This window comes from Protopterus annectens, chromosome 17.part0, assembly GCF_019279795.1.
Source record: "Protopterus annectens isolate FY-2018-M chromosome 17.part0, PAN1.0, whole genome shotgun sequence".
Classification (NCBI taxonomy): domain Eukaryota; kingdom Metazoa; phylum Chordata; order Ceratodontiformes; family Protopteridae; genus Protopterus; species Protopterus annectens.
Window position 1 is genome coordinate 588,615,279 of NC_056751.1, and position 18,419 is coordinate 588,633,697.

Sequence of the window (18,419 nt, forward strand, 5' to 3'; positions counted from 1 at the left end):
TGCAGATTTATATGGGGCTCTAGATTAAATCAGTAAAAAGAGGAGTTCTGTATGTAATTGAAGATGAAGGAGGTTTAAAGTTAATTAGGCCAGTGGTATATTCTGCTTCATTAAATTTGTACAAAGTGGATAAATGAAAAATATAAGAAATTAGTAGCAAAACTGTACAGATAAACATTTGATAAATCTGAAGGTATGGTAACAAAAGAGTAAAATAAAATGCTACCAAAAAATAATTTTCTGAAAAATAATGATGATATAGAAAAAGAAAGAAAAGCATGGTGTAAGAATGTAACGATAAACCATAACTATGTTAACTCATGGGAAAATCTAACAGATGAACAAATTAAAGCTATAAAATAAGAAGCAAATAGTGTAATCAGACAGCAGAATGGCAAGATTTTTGTGGAGACTGATAAAAGATAAATTACCAGTAAAAGGAAATATGCCATATAAAAAGAAAAGTGATAGAATTTGTTTACATTGTCAAGAAGAAGAAACTACTGAGCATGTGTTTTTGAAATGTAAAGGAGTTAAAAATATATGGGGAAAACTACATAACGGAGATTTTATCATAGATATAAAAGAAATAGATAAAATAAATATGGAAATGATTACATATGGGTATTAAAAGAAGTAAATAATGTGCTAAAAGAGTAGATAAGTTATTATATGTCATATTGTATGAAAGAATAAATGACATTATGTTTAATAGTAAACAGATTTTAGCAACAATATCAAGTAAAATCAGAATGTGGTTATGGAAAAAGGCGTGGGGGTCTAATAGGGATGAAAATTTAGTATGATTGAAGGGAAATATGAATACATGTAAATATAGTTGCACATCAATATATCTATACATTTATAAATATCTGTAAATATTTAAATATGTTGTAAATGAGAGTTCTTTTTTGTATATAAATAAGGGACTCCTACTCTTTTCTTTTGGTGCTGTAGGATCTTTTACATCCACCTGAGCAACCATCAGCTAAGGAGATGGGGCTTCTTTAATGTCTCATTGGAAGGGTGGCACACTCAGGAGTGCAGATCCTTCTTAACCTGTATTACAGTGACAGAAGTCGAAATTAATCTATGCACCTGGAGTGGGAGCAGAACCCACACCCTTCTGATCTTCTAGCACCAAAATCAAGGGTGCTAACTGCAATAGCATAGAATTAGTAACTTATTGGGAGACAGAAACAGAGAAACAGCATGACCTACGGTTGGGAGCAGTTACTTGAAAAAGAGATTCGCTACTGACAATGTAGTAAGAGTGCCAAATACAGTTCTCACTTTAACCAATAGAGTACAGAAAGCACTCCCCCCATTCCAGGGTTTTTTGCTTACCATGGCTTTTGGACTAATGGTGCCTCTGGTGGAGTATCCATATTTGTTAGGGATCAGATGACTTTTAGGCAGATCTCTAGAGATCCCAAAACTGAACTGATTGACATGTAAATCAGACTAAACTGAACCAACTATCAGATAGTAGCATGTTACACAATCCTCTCTATGCTCTTAGGAAACTATGTTAGGTTCCTAAATATATTGGATTAACTCCAGATCAAAACAAATTCCTTTATCCTGTGTGACTATAACTATCCAACAATAAACTGGGATACTTATACATCAATTGTAGTTTATACCCCAAAATTCCTTGATTTCATAAACAAAAACTTCCCGGAATAAATTGTCAAGGAAGCCACTACAGGACATAATATTTAACCTGGTCCTTACCAACATGGCATTGATGATATCACTCATCCCCTTGGTAGTCCCTTCTTCAGTTAATTCTGATCACTAAGTGGTAACCTTTTCCTTCAAAATCTCAAAATATTTAGAAGCAAACATCTCAAGATTCAGTGACTTCAAATGTACAATCTTCTTCAATTCTATGATGAAGTCTCAAAATTCAAGTTTAATTGTATTATCCAAGATACTGGCACAGCAAATGGTTGTACACAAACTCTATGTGCACCTGGATAAATGTATTGACCTAGTCAGCCCAATTACTTCCAAACAAAATGGAATGTTTAAAAGAAAACCAGTCTGGTGGTCCACATACATAAAGAAAAATGAAAGATAAAAAAAAAAAAATCTTCTTAAACTGTGTAGGAAAACAAAAAAGCCCTCAAATCAAGATAAACATTAAAAAAAAAAGCTATAGAAGGAACTAAAAAAAAAAAAAAAACACGATCAGGAATCCAAAGGCTTACCCATGAATTTAGACTAGGATGATAATTTAAAGACCTTTACAAATCCTTGTTTAGTTACATTTAAAAATAAAGAAATAATATCCAACATTGCTCAAAACTTATAAAAAAAATAGCATCTACCTACTTACATCCAGTAAACATAGCCAACATGCTAACAAATTTTGTGCAAATTTCACCTACTAAAACAAGTATACAAAGCCCACGTATCCCACAGAATCTCAAATCCCCCATCATGATCAAACAAACTTGCCAGAGATTTGGGATGCATGGCTAGGCTTAAAAAGGCATTTGCGGATGTTTGCCTAGTAAACACCTATCAACCTACTAACATGTGAACACTTGTTTAAGATACTCTCCAAAACATAACAAACATCATCCCTGAGTTCTAATAATATAAAAAGTTGCATGTTAAACCGTACAAAACATGTAGTGAACCAGCTCCTACAGATATTCAGCCTGTGTTTTGACCCTGTGTATGCTGCACAGCTGTTGTGATGTCACCTCAGAAAAGTGTACCCACCACTGACCCTGGAAACTACAGACCCATTAGCCTGACTATTCTCATCCACACGGCCATGGAATAATTTATTATAATTAACCTAATTAACTATGATATTAGCTTTGTGAGGGTAACACAAGCTGTGGACTGTGGGAATGCTGTCCATACAGAATACCTTGACCCGACTAATGTTTATGACACCATACCACATACTAACATAATAAATAAGCTGAATGAGTTCCAAATTGACCCATTTGTAGTGATGTGAATAGCAAATTAGTGTGGGACAGAACCCGTGTAGTGAGGGTGGCTTGTGTGTCCTCAATAAACATAAATGTGCCCATTGGTGTTCCTCAGGATTCCTTTCTGGGACCATTACTATTTATCATCTACTTTGTAAACAGGGATTTCTGTCTCATAAATTTTCAGACAAATACAAAGTTGGTATCTTCTAAAGAAACTTGCCAGAGATTTGGGATGCATGGCTAGGCTTAAAAAGGTCTCTGCGTCTCTGATAAGCAGAAGCTCCAAATGAAATTTATACGAGTCAACAACTGATGCTCAAAGAACAGGTTTAAACTATATATGATAAAAGTGGAATATTGTCCCATTTGGTAAACAATTCCTTCTCTGCTTTATATAGACAATATCACACTACAAAATGAAAGTGTGGTGACAGACTTTGGAACACAAGTTGACAACTCCCTTGTCTTTGACCATTATGTTGCAACAGTGTTTAGGCAATCTTTTGGTGCAGCTGACTACAAAAAGTATCTCATTTAGATCCAAGAAAGTGTTTACCCCTCTATATTCGGCTTTGACTTATTATTGAATGCAGTGACAATTTTGGGATGCATATTACTAGGCATAGCAAGCAAATGGAAAAGCCACAGATGTTCCCAACTAAAAAATAAATTACAGGTTTAAAAGACAACAGCTACCATTAGATACTGAAAGCAGTGCCTCTTAGGGACAATTTTTGGTTTGTCATTCAGGCCATTATAGTTCCAGTAGTCCAAGACCTCTTATATCTCCAGAAATCACACAGTCCTACTAACACTAGAAGCATGGATATAAATCAGCTTCAACAAATAAATATGCTTTCTTCCTTCAAAATGGAGTTAGACAAATGGATGGATATCCACAAATTCATCCCTGGTATCACTGGCCTATTGCTCCTTGAAAAAGGAGATAAAACTCTAAGAGGGTACTGGAAAGGTGTAAATGTCCCACACAGCCTAGTTACCTTTTATTTTCAATGCTTTTTAATTACTCCGTGATGCAGCTTAATCAAATAACTTTTTAACTGGTCAGAGCTATTTACCAAAAGCTAAGCTTCATGTTCTACCATTTTTGAGTTCTGAATGGCTGTGCACTTACTGGAAGCTGTTCTGTCTGCAATCTGCTCTTTAGCTGTCTTTTCAGTGCAGTAGTTAGTGTATTCCCCACACTGCAGACTGAGTGATCCCACAATATGGCTGGCTGTCTCTCTCACACACACACACACACACACACACACACACACACACACACACACACACACACACACACACACACACACACACACACACACACACACACACAGCCTGTTTGTGGTAACAAAGGATACGTCTTCTACCAATGTTTGGCTAGGAAAGTAGGAAAATTCCACCAAGTACCTTAAAATTCAGCTCTCCAAACTAAAAAAAGGAAATATATATTTAACGAAGGGCTACTCAGAAACAAGACTGGTAACTCACACTAGTGGAGGACCTCATAATGGAATTACAGCAGAATGCTATATTTGGAAGGCCATTCATGATGCTACAGTTTGAGGCCAATGGACCTCTAGAAGGCATGAAGATGATTTTGTAGACACTGGGTTAACCAAATGCACTTGTTCATGAGGGGCTCAGTTTCTCCACCCACAGAAAGTACTATAATCTTTAACAAGAGATTAAATAGTGAGAACGTTTCCTGCAAATTTAATAAAAACTCATATCTGACTACTGAATTATCAGAAATATTCCTATAAAGATCCTATATCTCCATTTCACTGCTCTGAAACAAAAGAGAAAACAATTTCTGCATGTTCTTATGAAAGACAAAGAAGCTTGCCTCAAAGTCAAGCTCTACTTCTCTCTTCACTTCAGTTACCTGATGGTATTGAAAATGACTTTTCCCTTTATTCATCAGAAGCATTTTACTCATTGCGCAGCATTTGCAATTGTCAAGAAGTCTGATATGTCTGCAGCTTATCCCCATCCCTGTGAAGTTAAGTTTATTCAGAGATTCTGCAGATCATCCATATGAAGGAGTTCATCTCAAGGTTTAGAACAGGAGAAAATCTCATTGCAAGGCCTTTTTCAGGACATGTTTAATATGCTGCATTATCATTACTGCCACCCATGACTCATTACCACCTCTTAAGATTTACCTCAGCCTAATGGTATTTCAAGGTCTCCAATAGAACGGTCTTTCTGCTATTTCCAAGTTTTCATTAAATATGACTTCCTGAATTACACAGATGAAGATGATAATATTGATTGACAAGTGGCCCAAAAGGCTGCAGTCATTCAGTGTGATGTTGAAATAAACTGCTCTCTATGATTCTTTTTTCTCAGCTTTGTATAACATTAGATGGGATCACTTGGCTACTTCACTGCTGCAGTTTCACATCAAAAAATTGTTTATAAGGGGAAATGGTACTTCTCTGACCCTCATGTTTATCATAAGACTGTTTTTTTTCTTCCCTTATATGTCTGAGGCTTACTTTCGTTTAATCAAATCATGGTTTATCATTCTGTACTTCAGAGCATGTATTTTTTCCTTCATTTTGCAAGGCAATCTCATTCCTCCACTATCATATGAAGCAACAGTTTGCAGGTGCTTTCAGTGCTACATTCAAGGTAAGGCACGATACCCCTAAGCATTACAGCGAAATGACAATTTTACCCAACCTCCTCAGTTACTATACGTTGGAAATTTGACCCTGTGAATGGTGTCATAAATAGTTGTAGCTCCTGGCACTCATTGCCTGACTGAATGGCCTGTTTCACTTCTCTCTGCCATACATCCCCTTCAAACCCACCCACAGGTCTCCTGTGCATTCCTTAACATTCATTATGCTCAAACCTTTCTCAACTGTGGGTTCTTCTATAGTGACAGAAATTATTTGGGGCTGGAGCCACTATGGTGATTCTACTATACAATGTGATGGAGTGTTTTAATTTGGTGTGCAAACACAACCAGGTGAAGAGAAGTTCTGGAAAACTCCTTCCACTTAATAGAAAGAGGCAATCAAACTACTGCAGGAACCAGAGAATATAAGCTACAGCTCTTCAGTGAAAATCATCGCTGGCATTTGTAGTCCTGTTCTGCAATGATATATTGATGATTCCAAAATTAATAATCCTGCTGCAACATAAACAGCCATTGTGTTAATCTGCAAAATGGTACCGACCTACATGAAACATAACAAATACCAACTTCTATGCTGGATTTACTTGTCAACACTGTCACCTTGAATAGGGAAATCACAGATTAGAAACATGTATATTTAAATAAAACTTTTTTCTTTATATGCTTTAAATATTCTTTATGTATTTCCTTGAGTGAGAACAGAATAATAAAGCAAGTTGAGCTGAAGTGAGTTTTTGTTGGAGCTCTGTGTTTCTGTTAGTAGCGCTTGACCTGGAGGTATGAACAAATTTAATTTTCTGAAAGAGTTTGAGACTTAAGGAAAACGTTAGGACTTGCATGTGAATTCTGCCACTAGATAAAACTGTTCTTCTCTAAATATCAGCACAAAGTTGGGGAAAATAATGAAGATGTACGGTAATAATGCTCAAGTAATGACCCAAGAACATTGACTGGACAATGCTGCTTTAAGCAGTTGCTATTTGTGTGCAAACCTGCACGGCCAATTTTCATCAGCTTTCCGCCTGTAAAGTGACGATTAATGTTTGTTACAAGCAGATGTAGAATAATGTACATCTTTGGGTATAGGTGAACAAAGAGAGACTTTCACTAAACATGCAAAGAAAGAAACAAACAAAGCATAACCTTATTAAAACATACATAAGTAGTGTGTCTTAGACTTCATATCCTTTGGAAAATGCATACTTAACAAAAAAAAACTGTTATCCTTGCAATCTTCTAGGCTTTTAAATGCAATGTTTAAAAATCTGTCCCTGATTTTGTGCCTTTGTCCCCTCATAATGTTTGGCTTTGTCTGGGTTTCTTGTGATTAGACCTTGAGAGGTATACTTCATGGTGCAGTACAATAGTAGCACTAGAATAAAACAAACTCTCAATGTCCACATAAGATCTACAGCTTTCCGATCTTCTGGTAACTAAATTGAGCCTGTAACATTAACATGATTCTAATGCAGGATACACTAATGCTGACAGCATGATAACTTCTACAACAAGATTTTTCAATAGGTCATGATACAGATGGGAGGGGTTAAGCCTAATGGTCTACCATTAAAAAGCAATTTGCCTATTTTTATTTGGCTCTCACGTTAAAGGTGTTTCTGGAAAAAAGGTGCACTGTCATGCAACTAACCAAAACTCAAGCTTTCACTTAGGCACACAACCAACGTTTACCAGAGCAAAGAAAAACAACACATATTTGTCAACAAGTTGGTCTGCAACATCAGAATAGCTTCATTCAGACAATTCCCACAACAGCCATTCTACAGATCTTGTACATCTCTTTCTCATGTTTATCTATTATGAATATCATAGTTGTGCTGATAAAGACAAATAGTAGAAGACATACTGGCATATAGTTTGCATTGATGTAGTCTGTGTTAGGGTCATTGTCCAAGGGCTTCAGTATAACTCTGGAATGGTCATCTAGAAAAGAGAATAAAATAAATATGAGCAACATGGTAAAAGGGAGCTATGTAATACAAGTGGCAGCAAAATGATCAGCTGATAAATCATCAAACTATCAATTAAACTAATTACTGGTTCGTGGGTATCAGATCATGTAAAAGATGCTCAGTGACTAAACTTTTTTCATGAGAGTATAATTACCTTATACTGCAAAATAACAGGAAAGACATCTTTTTACTCAGAAAATTATAGGGCGGTTGAATTTTCAACACAGGATTAATAAAAAAAAAAAAGATGTATTAACCTGCTGACTTGTCCATATGAAGCAGAAAATGTTGTCTTTAAATCAGTTCCACAAATTAAATGCTGGACAGTTTTATGCAAAGGAACAAGGCAGCAAACCACTAATTAGTTTCATCCTGTAGCATTTTGTTTGATTCTTTCTGTCTCCATTTCCCTAATGTGTAATTCTCAGGAAATCATTTAACTAGACAGTGATTTTTGACTGCCTCTGAAAATATAAATGTGTGCCTCATGGTTTTTACTAGTTTAAAAAAGTTATCAATAAAATGCAAAAACTGCTACATTACAACTAGCCAATATATCAGTTTTGTGTTCTAACATGGAGTAGTCATTTCTGAGGAGTCTCTCTGGAACTACAGATGCTTAGGACCAAAAGACTCATGGAATTATATCATACGACTCTTTCCACCCACCCTGCGACATCTATTTTGTTATTTTTGGCCATTGTACTACTCTTGTTTGTTTTTTCCTCTACAAATTATGAAATGTTGGTGGTTTAGGGTAAACATTTTTTAAATTTTGCTGTCAAAAAAAATTTTGCAAGCAACTTTTGGTAAGCTTTTGGAGAACTGGTAATTGTAACTCATGCTACTTATAACGGTAAATGTGTTCACTCTTTGCAAAATACTTACATGGGGCAATCTGCCTAATGACTATCAAACAACTTTCAGAGAGATAGTTAATTTCCTCTTCTTATGTGTCTAATTTTAAACAGTAAAATGAAAACAAGCAAGTAGTGATGGAAGATAACAGTCCTATGCATATGTACTGATCTGTCTATCTATAGACATCCAAGGCTGTTCTGAGTCCTTTATACAGAGTTGGGACTGTTCCCCTTTATCCTTGATTGTGCAATCTTAGAGATGATATACACATATATAAGTATGTGTGTGTTTTGTGGGTGTGTCTGCATGCCTGCCAAAACACATGCATGTGTCTGTCTGTGTAAGCTCATATGTCTGTAGCATAGGATATGCTGTATACAGCCAATAACACAGGGGTTGGAAGGATTCGAACTCTTGATAGAGATTGTAGTGATCAAGGAGTTGACCAATTTGACAAGCTGGTTTCAGTAAGTTTGAGGAGTATGAACAAATCTGACAGTTCCAACCTATGTGATACTAATACATTGGCGCTGGCTGCTAGTTATTTCTATCACCATTCAATGTGCATCATTACACCTTTATTATTATTATTCTGTGCATGTCCGTTACCACTTTTTTCACTAGTCTATGTGCAATACCATACATTTATCACCACTCTGTATATGTAGTCAACAATTCAAATATAGAAACTAGTCACACTAACTCAGCTCCATTCATGATCGAACAAAAGAAAACATTTTATAGTACACCCATGATAAATATACAATCAGACACCAAAAAATATCTTCACATGAATCAAAGACTCAGAAACAAAATTTAACACAATTATAATGGAAAATTTAAAATAAAAAAAATAAAATGCATTTGTTTATTCATATTTGTTTTCTGGGCTAGATCAGTAATCTCCATGGACCTTTTTCAGAAACAACCCAGGACCGATGTCTGGTTTCACAGGAGCAGCCTGGATTTTAGAAGATGGCATCAAAACCCCTCTGAAAGACTTTCTAGCTAAAGGTTGACTCTATTCTTGCTGAAAACCAGGATAACCTATATCCCTAAATGTGAACAAGTACCTTTTCATTCCTTATACCTACTTTCTACCTTTTTCACTTACTTCCTTACTGCTATATAATTATTTTCTTTGACTTTCTTTCTGGTCTGTTTTTCCCTCACTTTATATTGCAATTCCTATTTGTATTATATTAACTTACCTTAAATTTCTCTACAAACTGTCTAAAATTTGTCTAAATATTAAATGATTGCTATATACCTTGTATCAATTCTTAACCAATGTTTTTATCATGTCTAATGTATTATAATTATTTAAACTGCAAATGTTTTATTTTTGAAAGTTGTAAAATTATTGTTCTTAAAATGTATTCTAATAATTTGGAACTTTTCTCCCTGGGCCTCCTCTAGAAATGGGCTTCTACCCAATTGGACTTTCCTGGTAATCAAATGTCAATAAATAAATGAATAGCCTGCAAACAGACTTGATTCTAAATATTGAAATTAAAGACAAATTACTATAAAAACAACATGTCTGAACTTAAAACTCTACAACTTTGCTAAAGTAACACAAAAACAATATTTATATCACAATAAATCATTTTAATATAATTTCAGAAGTATGATAGAAAATCTTCCACTAGGCAGCCTAGTAATAAAACTTTAAAGAAGCTATGTCAAACCCTATTTGACAGATACTTTAACCAATTGCTGCATCCCATAAAATGGGAAAGTGTATTAATGGAATATGTGGGGGTCTGGGTTGTGTGATACATGAAATATGTTTTACTGTCAAATTAAGAATTTCATTTTCATGAATACTAAATGCCTGCTACTGCTGGAATGGTATTCATGAAAAAGCCTTTTTTCAATGTTTTTCATTATTGTTATTTTATCATTTACAGATTTGTTCTTTATTTGCATTTTTATCCCTGTGCATGTCTTACCACTGTCACAGAATGTAATACATTGTTATAACATTTTCCTATATATACCAGTGAAATAACAGAGACAAAAAGCTTTTAAATAAATTTGCCAACTCCCATAAGGTACATTCACTTTCATATGAAGGTAAAATTCCATTAGAATAGTGACCAATTCACTGATGTATAATACACAGTTTCAGAGTTTATGTATTGACTTGTCTTTGTTCATAATTTTTTTGTTTTTATTTCCTCAACACCTGCAGACCACATGGTCAGGCTACACTGTAATACTAGTCTTCATCCCTTCAGGCTGAGTGCTTAGCACAATATAGACAACACATAGGCACCCATCAGCATATATTTCCTGTGCTGCCTAATGTCTCCTTTACATACTACAAAAGCAGTTGGGGAGAGGAATACAATGGGTAAAGTCTTGGGACATAACCTACCCATGTGAGTGATGAAGTCCCTCATGGGACCATCTTTTCTAAACAGATGTGTCCTGTCAGGTTTTTATTGCTCACCAAAGATTCTTTATTAGGAAGAAAGATGAGGTGAGCAAGCAATGCCTATTTACTCCTCTGCCTCCGTGGCTGGCTATTCCAGTAATGAAGCCATTAGCTAAACCTGAGTTGGCTGGGTGACAGGGCTCCATCCATCAACACCATGGCTCAAGCAGCTTTGTTCATTAGTGACATAGCTAGTAAATCTAGGTGGAAATGAAATGATCAGATGATTGCTTACTTTGGCAGATGAAGAATATGGATTGAATTGAGAAGCATTACAGACTGAAGTGTTCTGCTCATATGTAGCCCTGAGTGCTTACATTTTCATACACTTTCTCCCTTGTGTACAATGCATGCAATGAATGTTATTCTGACTGACCTTTGTAGCATATCTGTACATATATAGTAATGTTGTAGTATGCATGGAATTAAGAATGTATTATCAATAAAGGCTGTGTGCCATGTGCCTTATCAGATTTCAGCTAAGTAAAAACTATCCTTCATTTCTCTTATATCTTCCCTTCTGATAATTTGTGTGCTTAACTGTGTGTGTGTGTCTGTGTGTGTGTGCCTAATGTTCAATAATTTTAACATTGAGAACCATTTAGCTGGTTTAAACAAGAAAGTATATATATATATATATATATATATATATATATATATATATATATATATATATAATCTACTGAAGCTAATCAAGACTTCAGTAATTTGACATGTAAAATGTCTGCTAAGTAAAATAAAAAAAATAAAAAAATCAACACCAAAACATCCAAGCTAAAGATATAACCTTGGAGCAATCAAAAAAATAAGTTTTTTGCAGTGGGCAAACATTGCTGCACCCACATTCCCTTCAAATTATAATATACCAACTCCAAGATCGGACAAGGAAAGAGCATAATCCCCAGTCTGGTATTATATTGATCTCATAAAGGGTTAATCAGCTTCTATGTGAACCAGAGGCAACAAGCAGAAAGGCTGTTGACTTAAATACTAGGCAACTAATTTAAAAGGTACTGAATTAAAAATACTGTTTGTTGTTTGCTCTGTTATAAAAAGTTTTTTTTTCTTCATGGTTCTTTGTTTTCACTTTGTGTACTGGATATGCCTTTTCCCTAGTACTGTGTGATCTCTGAGCTGTTATATTTAAATTGAGGGAGTGTAGGAGTACAGTGGTGCTTCCATCCTGAAGAAAACATTGTTTTTTTATTTACATCCTCCTAGGTTATGTTTCAGAATAAGCACAGTGTTGTGACAAATATTTTCGGTATTTTTAATCAGTCTTTTGTTGTTGTTGATCTACTGAAGTTTTGATTAGCTTCAATTGATTCACGTTTATTGCTGTAGTAATAATCAAATGCACCTAACATCAACATGCCAGTTTGCATGTGGTGGCAAATAGGCTCAGTGCATGCACAATTTAAAACAAGCCACCCTAGACTCCCACACTCCTTGCTAATTATATCTACGAACTCTGAAATTGAACAAATACCCAGAATTCCCCAACCCCAGGAGCTCTGCATTCTCACACGCCTGTTGATCAGCTGCTGATTCGATCATATCTTGTCAACTAAATAGCTGTCACTAAACACATACTTGACATTCTGCAGGGCACTGATATATATACACACCAGTAATATAGGTGTATGCCCATATACTGAAAAATTACACTATCCAATGGCAAGTGGTAAGTAATGTCAGCACCTCTCTCTCTCCCCCACCCAGATAACCCTACCAGATTTCCACCTTGCAGAAATCCTAATATTAAACTGTCACCTTAACAACAACAAAAAGCTTGCTATAGCTGCTGTATATATTCCCCCTGGCAAGAATTTACAAATTCTTGAAAATATACATTCCTGGCTCTCTCTAAACCTACCCTATGAAACTATACTACTGGGAGATGTAAATATTGATCGGAAGTCTTTAGAAACCCTTTCCCCAGTCCAAAACATCAACTTGTTTGGCTTCACGCAACTTATCTCCAACCCCACTAGACTATCCAAACACTCAAATCAAGGCACAATAATTGACTGGATCTTGTGCAATAACCCCCAACTCTACCACAATCCCACTACACTTCCTGATGCCCTAAGTGACCACCTACCCATCTCTATTCAGAGATACACACCCCAACAACAAAAAACACACCTTTACAAAATATGTCATAGACTCAAACTTCTGCCCCTCTACTGTCAATGACAGTCTCTCTGCCATTAACTGGTCTATTCTGCACTCTCTTCCTCTTGAGGATGCGGTACTTGAATTTAACCACATCTTCCTAAACACCCTTGACACTATTGCCCCCCATGTAAAATAAGAATCAAGTCAAATTATGCCCCCTGGCTTAGTAAAGGCACCTGCAAACTAATGCACAAAAGAGACAAAGCCTGAAAAACTTGGATTAAAACCAAATCCCCCTCCCACCTCCAACTATTTAAGGAACTTAGAAATCATACCTAGAAACATGTATACAATGATAAAAAGACCTTCTATACTAACACACAGGCCACCACTCAATCAACCCCCAAAGATTTCTGGAGAAGTATTAACTCTATCCTCCACCCTGGTAAACCTCAAACACCAAATCCCTATTCAAACTGCCCCAACCAGGAGACAACCTCGCTCCTCAATCAATTTTTCATAGACACCATAAGTAAGTTAACCAACACAAAACAGACTCACCAAGAAATGCCTCCCCAAACTACAAACAGCAACACAGGTTTCTCCCTCAACCATGTATCCACTTCCCATATAAAGTCCCTGCTCCTCAAACTAAAACCCTGCTCTCCCTCTGCCAATATGGTTCCTCCTCAATTCCTCAAACTTGCAGCAGACTCAATCGTCTACCCAGTCTCCATTCTCATTACATCGGTCTACTAAAGAAGCTACTGTACCCAAAATCTAAAAACCTTCTGTATAATTCCCCTCACAAGGGATGCAAACTCCACACTCCTACTAACAACTACAGACTATACTTTATACCCTTAGAGAAATGCATTCACACCCAAATACTTAACTTCCTCCTCCAAATTAACCTGCTAACCTCCACCCAACATGGTTTCCAGCCCCACCACAGTACCTCTACAACCCTCCTATCCTTTACCCACTTCATAGCTGAAAAGAGGAACAATAATCTAGTCTCATGTCTCTTCCTAGACTTATCTAAGGCATTTGACTAAACTATCTAACCTTAACCTGTCCAGCTCTACTCTCTCTTGGTTTTCTAGTTATCTCACTGATAGGCACCAATCTTTCAGATGGCAAGCATCCTGATCTTCTTTCCTACCCATATACACAGGAGTACATCAAGGCTCTATTCTGGGACCTCTTCTCTTCAACATATTTATAAATGATCTCTACTCAGCATTCCCCCTCTCTACTATCATACAGCATGCAGACGACTCCACTCTGATTACTTCCTCCAACTCTATCTCACAACTTCAGACACACTCAACAATCTTTCCTTCTTGTTGAAAAATGGCTAAATGATAACCAGCTTATCTTAAACCCCAAAAAACTAAGCTACTCCTCTTTCTCCCCAAAAATAATGACCACCTTAAGACTACCTTCTCAATCTCTTCACAGAACAATACCACCATAACTGTAGACAAACACCAAACTTCTGGGCATGACCATTGATGACCAGCTAAAATTTGACATGCACATATACCACGCAATCAAAAAAAACTAACCAAAACTAGGCCTGCTCTATCACAACTCTAAATCCGTCTCTGCTGAATCCAGGCATTCTCTTACCCAAGCATATCTCCTTCCCAGCCTCCTTAATGGATCCATCTGTACTCACGAATCTCCAATCCTGTCTACTCTCCAGGTTAGAACAAACCTATAATAAAATTGCCAAATCTGCAGCCAACTTACCTAATCCTACCCACCATTGCACCATTGCATAGCCCTACACAGGCTACAATGGCTTGAATTCCCCCAGCTTCTAAAGCTATCCCAACTACAACTAACCCATCTCATATTAAATAAACCCATGACCTGTCCTGCTCTCACCAACTTAGTTTCCTATCCCCCCCTTGCTCACTTCGCAGCTCTGAAAAACTCCTTCTTGAAGCATGTACCCCAAAAATAAACATAGGCTATCTCCTTTACAAATCATCTATAACTAAAATCTGGAACAATCTCCCCTCAAATCTACAAGACATCACACAATCTAACAGCTTTAAAATGCAGCTAAAACACTTCCTCCAGAACAGTTGGTTATGCCCCTGTCAGCATCCAACCTGACCACTCACTGACTCTACCTAATTTCAAAGATTCCTGACTACTGCTAATACCATACTTCCCATTGCTATTTTTTTCTTTCTTTTTCCTTGTCAAATCATATATTATCCTTCTTACATTATATCTCTGTATATATCGATAATCATGCTTACTACTATTTTTTTGTCTAATCTGTATAAGATGTTTAATATTACTGTTGGAGCTTTTCTCCTCGGGTCTCCACTGAAAATGGACTTGTGCTCAGCTGGACTAACCCGGTTAACAAATGTGAAATAAAATAAAATAAATAAATAAGTGATCAAACACAACTGATCAATCATTAGTCAATTGAAGAACAAACAATGTTTGCACCCTTCACACTCCCTGCTAATCTGCCACTGTGCCAGCCATGATCCTAAAAGTGTTAGTAGATATAAAGTTTATTCCTGTTGTGACACAGCTGTGCGCAACAGCAAGCTTTTTTTTTCATGATTTTTGACCTAAAGATTGATAAGTTTTTTTTTATTTTCAGGTGTTTTTATTTCTAAATTGCAACAAATCTCATAGTGCCAGCCATTACAGTGTTTTCAAATAAAAATTCAAATTCTTAAATTTTGCAACTTGTATGCAAAGCAAGTGGACTTTCAGCTATACAGCTTAAAGTTTTTTTGTAAAATAAAGATTGTAAATGTAAATCAAGCCAAAAACTAAATAAAGTAAAATAACAAAATAACAAATGAAACTGTTGGCAACTACAGGGTTTCTAAGAAAGTAACTGGCAATAGATACATAGCTAGAAACACAAATGCATATACAAAATGTAGTTATTACTAAAATCAAGGTAATTGACTGTCTGTCATGTAACCATTTATAACATGGAAATCCCAGCATATCAAAACTGACAATTGTCTATGTACTGTTCTCATCCAAGCATGTGCTGTGTATATATGGCAACAGTGTTGCAGAGTACAGGGTAGCAGAGTGACATCATCGAATCATCGACACATTCCAGGAACGTGCTATGATGTAAAGAGTACAGTCTCATATGGTATTTCAAAGTGGATGTGTGCACATATGTAGCATAGTAAAGGGGTACACATTTGGAAGTATGAGTGCCATAGTAGGTAAAACATTTTTTTACAGTGAATGAAGGTTATTGTCATAAAATAGTCCAAATTAATAATATAGTCTCCACTGCATTCCAAAGAAAGTGAAGATGATACTCCCTGACTAGGACAACAAGTCTTCTGGGTGCATAGTATCACTTCAGATAATGACCAGATCTTTGAACTGTACTGAGGTTTTGCTGTTGTCATGCAATTGGCCTGGGGATTGGACAAACCTGCTACTACAGCAGTACTTCAGAAACGTAATCCTAGTCTAGTATGTGGGCAGTATGGGATGAGCCACAAAGACATCTAGCAAGCAGCATTCACCAAGAAAATTTTAACTGTTGGCGAGTTGACCGCAAATCAAAATTCCTTACAGGCATTTTGCAGAAATGTGTAAAGGTTTAAAAATTTGTCAATGAAGATTTACTTGTTATTTGTGTGTTAGAATAGAGGAATAAAATGGAAATGTTTGTAACTGCAGATGAAATGCAAAATGGGAATGCACTTCAGTTCTCACACAACAAAGCTGCTGTAAATTATTTCTGGATTGAGAAACTTGTAATTCAAGACAAGAGTATTAAATGTAATCTAGATACAAAAGCTGAATGCAGTATTCTTTCAGAAATTACTTTTAAATAATTCAATCTGCCTAATATGGTGTATAAATCTTTATTCACCCTTCAGAAATACTCAGGGTTCAGACTAAATCCACTAAGTTAGAGTTTGCTTAAACATGAACATAAGTGCGAAACATGTAAGTTACTTTCCAGATGTTGTCCTTGAAAAAATGGATAAAACACCCAAATATACTGAGTCATTTTGTTTATGAGAAATTTGCTATAATTAAATGGACAAATATAGTGCAGACAAAAAAAGATTAATAAACAAGCATGGAGGCAGTAAGAATGGGTCTGTCTGTAAATTTGGGGTTTCTAATGTTGTGCAGTCTGAGAATATGAAAGCACAAATGTTCAAAGAATTTAAGATAGCTTGCTTCCTCTAGAAGCATTCCAGCTTATTCTAGAAAAAAACTGGAGAATATGATAGTATTATCATGTATGATAATGGAAAAGCAATCATCAGAACTTCAGTGACAGATATGAAGCATATCGCTCAGGATGCTACAGACATTTTACAGAGTTATTCTTGCCTTGTTTCCTGAATTAGGCTGTTTATCACATTAAGATTTCATCCAAAGTAAGAGCACTTATTAATGTACTAAGAAAATTCCTATACATCTTCGAAGCAAACAAGGAAGTAAGTTAAAGTGCATTTAAAGTCTAAGGGTAGTTGTTAAGTAAGCTGAACTGAATGAATGAATGGTTCAATACCATGGCGAATGCACTGAAGCATGAAAAGAGGTTAGAATATTCACAGACCTTCAAGACAAACAGGCCGACCAAAAGGGGGTTTTATCTTCTTTATACTGTGAAAAGGGTGTTAGGTAATCAAGACTTCTGGCATATTAAACTAAATAAAGCAAGCTCAATGCTTTGTATTTTCCATATTCTTTTGTAAGATCTATGTTTCTATGATTGACTTTTAGAATGTCATCACTCCCAAAAGTGTTTCACAGAGCAGTGGTTGAAATGACTGAACACTTAAAAGGGATGTTAACAAAATAGATCATTTTGGTTGTGAGAAGCCACTAAGCAGGTGTGAGATGCTCTAATTACTATATTACTCAACAGGTTGAGATAGAAGGGCTTGAAGCTAAAAGTAAGCAAATGCCAAATCTGTCTTATTACTCTAATATGCTAGAGGACTTTAAACCAGAATGTTTAACATTGATGCGTTAGTTAACATGAAAATCCACATGACAACAAGGTATCACTTAAATGATTCCTTGGCATGGTATAGTATCTTTCTAACATCATACCAAACTTATTATACATAACAGTGTTACTCAGAAAGCTGTTTCAACAATTGTATGGGTTTTGATACAGGAATAGAACAGAATCTCTGAAATGTTAAACCGCTTGCTAGAAAAGCTCCCACTCAGATTTATATCTCACAATATGCAATACTTCAACTGCTAGCAGGCCTACAAGGGCTTCATGCAGTATTCCTACAGGGTGGAAATCGTACTGTATTGATTAGGTGTCCTGAAAGAGGCATTGATGTAATGTTGATATAGGTAGAGAAATGTAAACAAAGTGTTTTCTAATTAAAAAAAAACAAAAAAACAAT

The 18,419-nt window shown here is 35.9% G+C and overlaps 1 protein-coding gene across 1 annotated transcript in view; it reads right to left on the minus strand.

The window, feature by feature from the left end:
- PTPRH (protein tyrosine phosphatase receptor type H) overlaps positions 1-18,419 on the minus strand; it is a 722,562-nt gene that overhangs the window by 106,482 nt on the left and 597,661 nt on the right. The window contains exon 15 of the mRNA XM_044059212.1: positions 7,481-7,557. Coding sequence (XP_043915147.1) covers positions 7,481-7,557 — 77 coding nt within the window. The remainder of the gene's footprint in view (positions 1-7,480; positions 7,558-18,419) is intronic.